This window comes from Pantherophis guttatus, chromosome 4 (assembly GCF_059756535.1).
Source record: "Pantherophis guttatus breed Tessera chromosome 4, ASM5975653v1, whole genome shotgun sequence".
NCBI classification, from domain to species: Eukaryota; Metazoa; Chordata; class Lepidosauria; order Squamata; family Colubridae; genus Pantherophis; species Pantherophis guttatus.
The window spans coordinates 40,061,099-40,074,233 of record NC_142066.1 but is presented as its reverse complement, the minus strand read 5'-3'; the positions used below and the strand labels follow the sequence as shown (position 1 = coordinate 40,074,233).

At 35.6% G+C, this 13,135-nt stretch overlaps 1 protein-coding gene across 3 annotated transcripts in view; it reads left to right on the top strand.

Moving 5' to 3' along the window:
* Window positions 1–234: 234 nt before the first annotated feature.
* LOC117668957 (uncharacterized) overlaps window positions 235–13,135 on the top strand; it is a 32,267-nt gene continuing 19,366 nt past the window's right edge. For 2 of the 3 annotated variants that reach the window (XM_060693643.2, XM_034423007.3), the window contains exons 1-5: window positions 235–304; window positions 5,106–5,267; window positions 9,597–9,755; window positions 10,938–11,099; window positions 12,403–12,570. In XM_060693643.2, the coding sequence (XP_060549626.2) occupies window positions 238–304; window positions 5,106–5,267; window positions 9,597–9,755; window positions 10,938–11,099; window positions 12,403–12,570 (718 nt within the window). In that variant the 5' untranslated portion in view covers window positions 235–237. The remainder of the gene's footprint in view (window positions 305–5,105; window positions 5,268–9,596; window positions 9,756–10,937; window positions 11,100–12,402; window positions 12,571–13,135) is intronic. The other variant, XM_060693642.2, reaches the window with a different exon arrangement.

Here is a 13,135-nt window from a genome sequence, read left to right as displayed (position 1 = left end):
CAATCCATGTCATGATTTCATGTGATCATCAGTGCATGGTGATCTGAAAGGTCCAGGAGATAATGGCAACAGTCACAGCTGCCTTAGCAGGGGAGAAAGCAAGAAAAGAATGTTCTGCTTTTACGACTTCAAAAGGGAGGAAATATTCTACTTTGTTTAGGATAGTGTGGGCAGAAGTTATATAGTGAAGGAAGCATTTTTATCTTTCACTTCAGCTTACTGGGTGGACAAGAAGTGATGGTTGCCTGCCTGCTTTGCCTTCTATTTGCCTGCAATCTTCTGCCAGTTCTCTTGGCTGGCAAAGGTAATACTGACACTGTGGTTTTAGAAGATGAAGGAGCCTGGGCAATCTGCTGTTAGATCCCATTTATGCTGTTGAAAACCCTTCCAGTCTCTCCTCCTCAGTTTTCTAAAGGGTACTCTCTCTTTCTCCTCCTCATCTCCTCTCTCACTCCTGGTCATTTCTTTCTCTCCAACTTTATCACCTAATAATATTGGCATGCCATTGAACTTACAGGTCTTGCAGCTTGGACCTCTCTAGTCTTCTTGTGCTAATGAAATCATTTCATTAAAGACAGGAGATATTTTCCAATTTATCTTTTCAGAGAGCTGCAGCTAAGGATTGTATGATTTAGGCATGTATATTTCTGAGATGATTTTAGTTGGTTCTTAATTGATGTGTTGTAAGAAGGGGTAATGCTGACATCAAATTAAGAGTGGAAGAATGTACTTGAATTCCTCAACTTATGATCACAATCAAGCCCAAAATTTATGTTGTTAAGTGAGAAATTTGTTAAGTGAATTTTGCCCCATTTTATGAATTTTCTTGCCACATTTGTCAAGTGAATCACTGCAATTGTTAAATTAGTAATATAGTTGTAAAGTGAATCTGGCTTCCCCATTGACTTTGCTTGTCAGAAGGTCACAAAAGGGGGTCACATGACTCCGTGACACTGCAACGGTCATAAATGTGAGTCAGTTGTCAAGAATCCAAATGTAAATCACGTGACCGTTGGGATGCTACAATGGTCATAAGTGTGAAAAATGGTCATAAGTCACTTTTTCAGTGCCATTGTAACTTCAAATGGTCATTAAATGAACTATTGTAAGTCAAGGACTTTCTGTATTTTCCAAATTTTTCCACCTGTAGAAGATGGGGTTGTTAACACAAATTTTCTTTTTTCCATAAGACTTTTCTCCTATACTTTCATCTTGCTTTCCTTTCCTTTCCTTTAGATCAAGATTCAACTTCTTTCTATACTGCGAAAGGCTTTTAAATTTTATATGCAGTAAAACAAATTAAGGGCATTGTTTTTTTGGAAATTTGCTTGGTAAATTAGATTTAAAAGATGTTTTAAGTATTTGATCTGGGGCTTTTTTATGTCTGTAAGATGTCGACTTCTACCATGCTGACTAAAAGGTGGGGAAAATTTAAGAAATAATCTATTTACAGTTTAGCCTATTTAATTGCTAAATCACTCTAAACCATCCAAACCATTCTACAGAGGATGCTATTTCTTCTGTTCTCCATCTGAATTTAGCGCACTTAGGAGAAAGAAACACTCATGTGTGAATGCTGTTTGTTGACTTCAGTTTGGTATTTAACACAATTATCCCTAAGCATCTAGTAGACAAACTGGACCCTTAAGACTTTTAAAATTTATTTTTATTTTATTTATTTGTCAAGAACATATTAGGTTTTATATATATATATATATGAGTATAAGCTTGAATTGAATACATAAAATAAATACGAATAGAGGAAACATTAGGACAGGGATGGTAGGCGGTGGTCTTATGCACGCCCCTTACAGACCTCTTAGAAATGAGGTGAGGTCAACAGTAGACAGTCTTAGGTTAAAATTTTGGAGGTTTTGGGATGAAACCACAGAGACAGGTAGGGCATTCCAGGCATTGACCACTCTGTTGCTGATTCCTGACTTTCTTTTTTTAAAAAAATAGTATTTATTGAATTTTCCAACATTTAAAACACAAAACACAAACACATATTTACATTTATAACAGCTTTTCCATATCGGTATCCATATCTTTCATAACAATCATATTTACAAAAATTCTATTTATATACATCACTATCCTATGTTGTACCCTTATTTAAATTATAATCATATCTACTCACAAATCAATATCATACATTTCTTATAAATTTTACATTCTATATATTATACTGTTTACGACTTATATTTTAGGTTTTATGTTTACTCTCGAGCCAGGAATACCATCTATTCCAAATTTGATAGTACTCGGATTCTTCCCTCTCCTTCATTTCCATAGACAGTCTATCCATTTCTGCACATTCATAGATTTTCCTTATTATCATGTGGTCTAGAGGAGTGTCAGTCTGTTTCCAATTCTGTGCTAAAGCAATTCTACTTGCCATTAATATATTTAATGTTATGTATTGTAATTCTTTCCCCATTTTATTTTATTTATTTTATTGGCCAATCTGGCTGGTGGTAGATGCTAGCGATAGAACATTTTATAACAGTTCTCTTTATAAGCATCTGATATCAATAATTTGTAGTTTCTGTTCCATAATTTATCCCAATGATCTAATTGAATATGATGTCCAAAATTTCTCACCCAACTAATAATTGTCTCCTTCACATTTTCTTTTTCCATTTTAAATCTTAATAATAGATCATATGTTTTAGTAATCATCTTTTCCCCTGTTCCTAATAATATTTTGTCAAGTTCCAATTGATCTCCATAAATGCCATATTGTTCTCAATCTTTTTTATATTTTGTTCTAATTTGCAGATATGGCTACCAGTCAATTTTTATTCCTTGATTTTTTAAATCTTGCTCCGATTTTAAATTTCCTTGTTCGTCTAATAATTCCAAATACCTTACCACTTTGTTTATATCTAATACATTTGGATAAATTATTGCCTCCATTGTTGATATGCAAATTGGAACTTAAATATAATGGTTTTTCTTAATTTTGATCCAAATATTTATCAAAGCATTTCGCACTAGATGTCTCTGGAAGTATGTATGTGTTTTATCTTTTCCTTCCCACAGGAACATGTGCCATCCCAATTGGAGATCATGACCCTCTAGAGTTAATATCCTCTTGTTATTTAATTGGACTCTATTACTGCTGCCGCTTGATAGTATAATTCCCAATCAGGGAGGCCGAAGCCTCCTTTGATTCTAGAGACTTGTAAAAGTTTAAGCTTTATTGGGGCTTTTTTTTTCAACCAAATAAATTTATCTATTATTTTATTTAATTGTTCAAAGAATATTCTTCCCAATCTTTTTGGTATTGTTTGGAAAAGATATTACAATTTGGATAATATGTTCATTTTTATTGTAGCAATTCTACCAATCAAAGATATTTGTAGTTTTGCCCAATTATCTAAATCCTTTTATATCTGTTGTACCAATTTGTCATAATTGTCCTCTTTTATTGTGGAGCATTTTGCTATTAGCCATATTCCCAAATACTTCACTTTTTTAACAATTTGGATCCCCAATTTCTCTTCCTTATTTTGCCTTTTTGTTAAATTCTTAGTCAGCATTTTCATTTTTTCTTTACTTATTTTGAGCCCTGCCACTTTACCAAATTCTTCAATTTCCTGTACTAGAATGGTTCCTGTCTCCAATGGGTCTTCTATGATAAAAACCAGATTATCCATGATAGCTTGAACTTTGTATTCTTCCTGTTTGATTTTAAGTCCTTTTATTTTTCGATTTTATCTAATTTGTATCAGTAATACTTCCAATGATAGTATAAATTAAAGGTGGACAGAGGGCATCCCTGTCTTATCCCTTTAGTTATACTAATCTTCTCCGTTGTTTTCCTATTTATTATTATTTTCACCAATTGATTCAAAAAGATCGCTCTAATCGTACCTGTAAAATTTCCCCCAAAGTTCATAATTTTTAACTGATTGATAAGAAAGTTCCAATTTAAATTATCAAATGCTTTTTGGGCATCTACAAACAATGCCAGCTGCTTTTCCGGATGTGCCTCATAATATTCTAATGAGTTTATAATAATCCGTGTATTTTTCCTTATATGTCTATTAGGCAAAAATGTATTTTGGTCCAAATAAATGATTTCATTTAATATTTTTTCTGGACATTATTGTCACGAATATTTTGTAATCAACATTAAGCAGTGAGATTGGCCTACAGTCCTTAATTTGTTGAGTGTTTGTATCATCATTTGGGATAAGTGTTATCAGTGCCTCCATCCATGTCCTTGGTTGTTTTGCCTCTTCTAAAGCATCATTGTATATGTTCAATAGTCGTGTTTCCAATGGTTTTTGTATCTCTTTGTAGAACTCTGAGGGGATACCATCTGGTCCTGGTGTTTTATTATTTTTTTGCTTTTGAATTGCCGTCTTTATCTCCATCATCATAATTTTGTCCTTTAACATTTCTTTTGTCCAATATTATGGGGAGGTTCCTATCCTTTAAGTATTGCATAATGTTATTTTCCTCTATTCTCTCTTGCCTATAAAGAGTTCCAAAGAAATTTTGGGCTATTCTCTTTTTATCCCCCATCTGATGCTTTATGTTCCCCTCTTCATCCTGTAGTTGTGTTATTAGCTTTTTTCCTTTGTCTTTTTTCAGTTTATAGGCCAGCCATCTCCCCAGTTTATTAGCATGCTCAAAATATACCTGTTTTGTCGCTCTGAGTTTTTGGGCAAATTAATTAATTTCAGCAAATTAATTCTTGTATTAATTTTTCAGCCAGTGAAATTCCAGACATATCACTGATTCAGTGAAAGGTGTACTTTAGTTTTCTAGGATTTGCAGTTCCAAACTGGGGGCACAAAACAGGAACTGAATCAATGAGTAAGGATGAGTAAGAAATAAAGATTAAAAAAACAACAAATGGTAGCATTTGCTGGGCAACATTATTGGATAATTCTTTCCTTGGAATATCACTTCAGGATTCACATATATGATCCCATTTAGCTGATCACTTAATCAGAAAGAGAGGTAGGATTGGCCCTTTTCTCTCTCAGTTCTTGGCATAATTTAGAAACATATTAGTTTGATTCCAAGCATTTAATTATTATTCTGTGATTCTGAGGCTTTAATAGATTGTTCACTCATTTCAATCATAGTTTCCCCCCCTCCAGGTTCTTCTTCCTGTGTCTTCCCTTTTATCTTTAATCGGAGGCCATATTCATCTTGCACTAGAGATGGAGCCATTGATGAGCAGCTCTGGTGCAGCACAACATCTAATTATGACACAGATGGCCGGTGGAAGCACTGCATTCTTCAAGGTAAGTAATTCAGAATCCTATTAGAAATGAATAATCCAGAAATCTGCCATCTGCTATCTTCTTCTCTGGGCAATGGGTTAATAGGTTCCGTTTGAACAACTGGCTCATGGCTTCTAAGCAAGATATGAAATATAGCATTAACATTACAGATAATGATAAGATAAGATAGGACTAGTGTTTGTCACTGTTATAAACCTCTCATCCCCCAGCCTAATCCTTGATATGGTGAAGCGTCATCATGATAGTTGGCTTGAGAGAAGAGCAATAACATTATTGTTATTGCTATGTTCCCTAAACTCATTTTCGATTGCTTCTCATCCAAGAAGCTTCTTCAGCTCTGACAGGATAGTGGGGAATGGAAGGATTTATATTTCTTGCAGACAGCTGGTAATCTGCATCCTTTTAGAGGGTTGTTGAAGCACTTGGAGGTTTATCTGTGTCCTTAGAATCACCTGAGTAGTGCTCCTGGTTCCTGTAGTCTGCAATCTTTCTCTGGAAATCCAGTCCTACTCCCACATCATTCAAAGGGTGTTCATCCCAAATTGTATAGCTAAAAGTCTATAGAGATTCTCAGTCATCCAGGTCATGGATGTTCCAAAGGTGCTTTTTCAGAAAGCAACTGGACTTTCTTGTTGTTTTCTTTTTGAAGATATTTCGCTTCTCATCCAAGAAGCTTCTTCAGCAACCATAACCTGGATGACTGAAAATCTCTACAGACTTAGATCTGATGGGAAAAAATACCCAATTGGCAGCACTCAAATGAAAAATGATCTGCTTGAGTGTAATACTTCTATAAATAAATGGAGATGCAGCACCATTCTTTCATCTCAGTAGTAAAAGGTGCCGGACCAACCCTCAAAAAATAGTCAGTTCATGTAATTTCTAAATCCAATAGAGATCAGGAGAGACAAAGGGTAATTTGGCCTTAAAAAGCAAGAAATTCTATCCTGATTTGGAGCCTAAGCCTGCAATATTCTGACTGAAACGGGTGGACAATTTGCAATGTAAGCAAATTTTTAGTAGCCTCTTGAACCCCAGAGATTTCAGTGACAATATTCAGCAAATTGCCAAATCATAGAGGCATAATTTCATATATTTTTTTACAAGAGAAAAGTAATGTACAAAAAATCCCAAAGAGTAGAAACTTCCAGATTGATTTAACATATTATTATTATGTATGTGTAATTAACAGATTCACAGTCTAAAATTGATGGGAATTTAATAATTCAAATTCTAACCAAGGACCTAAGAATTATTAAGGTAGTATCTAGGAATATAAGTAGTTCAAGCAGGGTGGAGGGTTTTAGGTTGTTGTTTTTTGTAAAATTGGGGATTTGGGTATGATAATTTCAATAATTTCACATATTGAGGTAGTCTTTTAGGTATTGTCCCATGTGCTCCAATCATGATTGGTATAACAATAGTTTTCTTTTTCTGTAGATGTGGAGTGTCAATTTGCAAGCCCTGGTTTTTGTAATTTTTCCCTACTGTTTTTCCTCAATCCTAACGACACCAATATAGCAGATTCAATGAACCAGATTTTTTTTCTTTTAAATAACTGTGTTATCATTCATGTTATGAATAAGATGTCTGTTTGTTTGGATTTTAAAGTCTCATAAAATCTTAACCCACTCATTTTTCTAAAACCTTCTCAACCTGACAATCTGTCAAAAGGGCAGTACACAAACTAAAGCCATCTCTATCTATTGGTCCTGATGGAATATGTGCCTACTGCGTACTTTCTAAAAAAGCTCTCCTCTGCCATAGCTGAACTTCTAAACACCATCTATGAAGTATCTTTTAGAATGAGCTCTTTGCCTGACATATGGTCATTAGCAACAGGCATACCTATCTTCAAAAAATGTGACCCCAGCCTTGTTGAGAATTATAGACCAATCTCCCTTTGCTGCATCACCTGTAAAGTCATGGAATCCATCATAAACCAATCCATCACCCTCCACTTAGCGACAAATAACCTACTCTCTGATAAGCAATTTGGTTTCAGGAAAAATTTGTCATGTAATCTGCATAATCTGCATTTGTCATACACTGCAAAAACATTTGGACCTCTCAACTTGACCAGGGAAAAGCAATAGATGTTATCTACATAGACTTCTGCAAAGCCTTTGATTCAGTGGTACATGAATTAACATCTGTTAAAACTAAGTTCTTATGGCATTTCTGAATCTTTGCACAAGTGGATAGCTACATTCTTATCAAACAAGCATCAAGTAGTTAAAATTGGAAACGCTATATCAAACCCTGCACCAGTTAACAGTGGTGTTCCCCAAGGCAGCGTTTTAGCACCAACAGTCTTTCTGCTTTATATTAATGGCCTTTGTGATTATATTACAAGCAGCTGCATCCTCTTTGCTGACGATGTAAAACTATTTAACACCACAGGCAATTCTACTACCCTACAAAACAACCTAGATTATGTATCTGAATGGTCAAACAATTGGCAACTCCAAATCTCTGCTAACAAATGATCAGTCCTGCATATTGGCAATAAACATCGGAACAGCAATACAGGCTGAGCGGAAACAATCTAAAAGATGACCCATACTCTATCAAGGGCCTAGGAGTACTCATTTCAAAAGATCTAAGCCCCAGAGCTCACTGTAACAACATTGCTAAAAAGGCATTAAGAGTTGTCAACCTTATTTTACGACGTTTTCTCTCTGGTAACGCTATACTTCTAACTAGGGCATACAAAACTTTTGCCAGACTTATCCTTGAATGCTGCTCACCTGCCTGGAACCCACACTGTATTTCGGACATTAATACATTAGAGAGAGTCCAGAGGTATTTTACAAGAAGAGTACTCAATTCCTCTGCTCACAATGAAATTTTAGGCCTGGATAACCTTGAACTACGATGTCTATATTCTGACCTAAGCTTAGTACATAAGATTATCTACCTTAACATCCCTACCTGTTAATGACTTCTTTAACTTCAACCACAATAACACAAGGGCTATCAATAGATACAAACTAAATGTAATTCGCTCTAATCTTGATTGCAAAAAATACGACTTCAGCAATAGAGTAGTAAAAGTTTGGAACACTCTACCTAATCCTGTTGTTAGTTTCTCTAACCCCCATACCTTTTATCTTAAACTATCTACTGTGGACCTTACACGTTTCTTAAGAGATCCCTAAAGGGGCATGCATAAGTGCACCAGCATGCCTACCGTCCCTGTCCCCATTTATATGTAATCATTCTATGTGTTTATGGCTATGTTTTGCCTATTTATATCCATTTATTTGTGCCATTTTTTCATGTAACCATGTCCATGTCTATATTGATACTTGTTTCCTTATACTTGTTGACAAACAATTACATAAATAAATAAATAAATCCCCATAGTTTTCACTACATTTGAATCCAAACCTCTGACACAGTTTTCAGTGAATAATTTTGGCAACTTGGTCATGATGCCATTTGTACTCAGTTTGTGAAATTTTGCTTCAGCAGCTGATCAAATGGTCAGTTGTTTCATCCATTTCACTACAAAGTCAACATTTTCTATTGTTCGTTAAATGTTGAATTTTTGCCTTCATGCAATTAGTTAGTAAAGCTTGTTTTTGAGTCAGTAGAATAAATTCTTCAATTTCTTTCTTTACTACTCTTGATCTGATCTTAACTAACTCCATGTGGGGTTTTTAATCAGATTTTTCCTTCTGTGTCCTTCATGTACTGACTAGGCATTGATATGTACTTGGTATAGCAATTGGTATATATTGCATCATTCATCCCGATCATTACTGGAAAGATTTAAAAATTTAAAGGCAAAAAAGAACATTCTTCACATAAGTCTAAAACCATTTATTTGTCTTTAGGTCACTCATTTGACAATGATGAATGGAAAAGACAAGATGTAGAATTGAATGTAACAGGAATTATATAAACAAGCAGAGTTCTTAGCTATCTCTTGTTCCCATTTCTTTCCATCTATATCCATATCAGTGGTGAAATCCAATTTTTTTTACTACTGGTTCTGTGGGTGTGGCTTGGTGGGTGTGGTGTGGCTTGGTGGGCATGGCTTGATGGGTGTGGCAGGGGAAGGATACTGCAAAATCTCCATTCCCACCCCATTCCAGGGGAAGGATGCTGCAAAATCCCCATTCCCTCCCCATTCCTGGGGGAAGGATATTGCAAAATCTCCATTCCCACTCCACTCTGGAGTCAGCCAGAGGTGGTATTTGTTGGTTCTCCGAACTACTCAAAATTTCTGCTACCGGTTCTCCAAATTAGTCAAAATTTCTGCTATCAGTTGTCTAGAACCTGCTGAATTTCTCCCCTAATCCATACTTTCCATGTTTTCAGAGCATGGAGGCAATTCTGGAGGCAAATCCTGTGTGTTTCCCTTTGTCTACAAAAACCAGACATTCTACACATGTACCAAAGAGGAGAAGGGAAGATTCTGGTGTGCCACCACAAGAAACTATGACAAGGATCTTGAGTGGAGCTACTGTGCTGACACCAGTAAAAACAAGATATTGAATGTTGTAATTATTTGTCTTACAGAAGGATATAAGAGATCAAGGTCTTCAAGTCACCAGTTTCAAAAGCTTCTTTTCATTGTTAGTTCAGGCCTGGGAAACAAAATGTTTTGTAAGAAAGAATATAAGAGAGTACTAAGAGAGACAAACTGCCTGCTAGGAAACATTTAACAATGTGTGAAAATTCATCTGCTGCACAGTTAAAGTAATATGACTAAAAATGAGTACAGTATAATCTGGAGAGAGAGAACAATTTAGAGAATATTTCAGTTACAAGGATTAATTTAGTTGGGCAAGGGATTTGAAGGAAGAAAGAGGCTGGCCTTAGATTTAGGACACAGAGAATAATAAAAAAATTATTATGGAAATAGAAACTCTTCCAATATTTGAGAAGAGAACAACTTGATACATGTAAAGCAAAGGATATAAGATAATGGCAGAGGAAAGTTGATCTTGCTTAGCCATGGAGTTTTGAAAGTGAAAACAAACAAAAAATTATGGCCCAATTTTCACACTCATATTTCTAATCCAAATAAGAAATTTTCTGTTCGCATAGAAAATTGCGATTTGTGAACTGGTGCCCTATGATGTCCATTTTGCATAATCTGCATGATTACCAGATTTAACTGTTGGGTTAATTCAGATACTGATATAAACTTGTAAAGCCAAGGAAGGTGATAGGCTTCCCTCCTTCCTTCTTTATGGATCCTGGGGAAATGAGGGGTGGGAGGATTTTATTTTTTATGATGACACCTACCTTCTGGAATACTTGGCCCAATGGAATGTATCAAGTCACATCACTCTGGGAAAGAGTGACTATTCACAAAATAAATTTGATTGAATGCTCATTTTTTTTGGATTAATTCTCTTCCAGTTTCCTGTTCTTTTCCCAGAAATGATGTGTTCCTGCTGTTTTTAATATTAATATTGGGGTTGTTATTTAATCTGTTTTAGAAAAGGCAGATGCAATAACTATTTCTTTTCATAAATAATGTTTTAAGTGTCTTGAATTTCTTTTTTATGATTTGTATTTTTAAAAATGTTTTAAAATATTTTTATTTTAAAAATAGATGAAATTTGTGTTCCTCCCTTTAAAAAGGGTGACATTTTCTTGTCTTTGTCTAAATACTCTTGTTAAAGGAAACTAATATTCATTTCTGCACAGGATTAGATGCCAATCCTAAGGGACCCTGTGTCTTTCCTTTCATCTTCAACCACACGTCTTATTCATCATGCACAACAGATGGAATTTCTAATAAGAAGCCATGGTGCTCCCTTACCAAGAACTATGATATTGACTTTCAATGGGCCTATTGTGAACCTTCTGGTAGGATGGTAGCATGCAAAGGATTTATGATCTTTTTCTTTGTGCTGAATGAGAGGAAAAGGTTATGTGTATGTGATGTTGGTTAGTGGGGGGGGGAGGTTGGAGAAGGAGTAGGATATTACGACAGGATTTTAAAAAAATGAATGGAAAGCCTGAATCAAGACTCCTTTTTGTACAAGAGACTTTTCAAAAAAAATAATAATAGAGAAATATAGTAGTTACTTTGGCCCTAGGACCATGAGAAAGCAAGCATGTTGTTTCTGTTGTGCTTAGAACATTAATTTTTTTGGTTGACTTCTGTATTTATTGGATGGTCAGCATTTGGGGTATCAGGTTTTATGTGAATAAAACTAATTTTTCCATGCCCCTATAAAGGAATTATTCAGCTGCAGAGGTTACACAGATAGACCTCACTTAATGACTGTCCTGTGTAGCAATTATTCATAGTTATAATGGTACTGAAAAAATAACTTTATGACTGGTCCTTGCATTTATGACTATTGCAGCATCCCTGCAGTCACATGATCAACATTTGAGTGCTTTGCCATCAGTGAGTCCTTATGACCATTGCAGAGCCTTATGGTCACATGATTGCCATTTGTGTAATTCACAGCCAGGCTTTCCACAAGTAGAATCAATGGAGAAGGTGACAGTAAAATCACAAGCCGTGGTCATATGGTGTGTCCCTTAATGATTGTGCTTAACAACTGCAGTAGAAGTGGCATTGTAAGTCCAGCTTAGTCATATGATTAGTTTCTAAACAACCGTATCACTTAGCAATAGAGTTGTGAGTCCCAGTTGTGGTCCTTAAGAGAGGTACACCACCTATATGAACATTTAGTTCTTCCAGTTATAAGTGAGATGGGAGGAAAGTGGAGGAAGATAGAATGATTTATTTTGTCCAATACCTAAGGACATGGAGAAAGATAATTCCAATGTAAAATAGATTATTAGAGTTCCATGCCTGAATGCTCACTCAAGAAAAGCACTACTTATGCCCTGAGACTGGATTAATCCACAAAATCTTGGAGAGTTTGGGTGAAAAATGATATTAAAAAGTTTTTCCCTGCCATGCAAAAAAACTCCTCCCTCCCCCCACCCCTCTCTCCCCATTCAATATCAGGATTTTACTTTATATGTTCAGTATGTAAAAATAAGAAAAATAACAAGACACTTTCTGGTACATCTACTTTTGGCTTCATTACACATTAAATTTAGGTTGTAGGTTTCTACATTGCAAAGTTATCCCTGGGTAACTGGTATTCTCTTATATGTTTTTCCTATTTTAACTATTAAACATCAGAGCCAAAAGAGGAGGATGAGAATCTATCTTGCACCTTCCCATTTGTCTATGATGGCAAGCTGTATTTCAGCTGTACAACAGAGGGGCGAAGTGATGGGAAACGTTGGTGTGCCACCACTATCAACTATGATCTTGACAAAAAATGGAAGTTCTGTCCAGAGGAATTAGGTAAGAGAGAGAAAAGAAGAAGGGGAAAAAAAGAAACAAAACCTTTTTTCCAATTGCGTTTGAGGAAATAAACTATTTTAACAGATGATTTAATGCAGGGATCTTATGCTACTAGTTTGTTTTGCTCCAATAACAGTAGCTTTTAGTTGTTAATACAGTTGTTAATTAGCCAGCCATCAACATCCTAATTAACAACTAAAAGCTATACGCAATCCAGAACAGTATAAATACAGCATGTAGAACAACCCAGTGCACATACTTTGGAGAGAGAGAGAGAAGTTCCCTGATGATGGGCTTCAGCAGAAGCCCAAAACCTTGGAAGAATAAACTTTTAGTTCCCATGACTGACTTTGATTGGATCAGTAGTGGGATTCAAATCCTGTCGCTACTGGTTTGCAAAATGCTTCTGTGCATGCGCAGAGATGTCCGAGCAGGTGGACGGAGCCTCCCGCCACTGCTACTGGTTCGCCTGGTCCAGGGGAAACTGATAGCAATCTACTACTGGATTGGATCCTTCAATGACTCTATATTCAGTGGTCAAATTTTGCCATTGAAATATGTTATG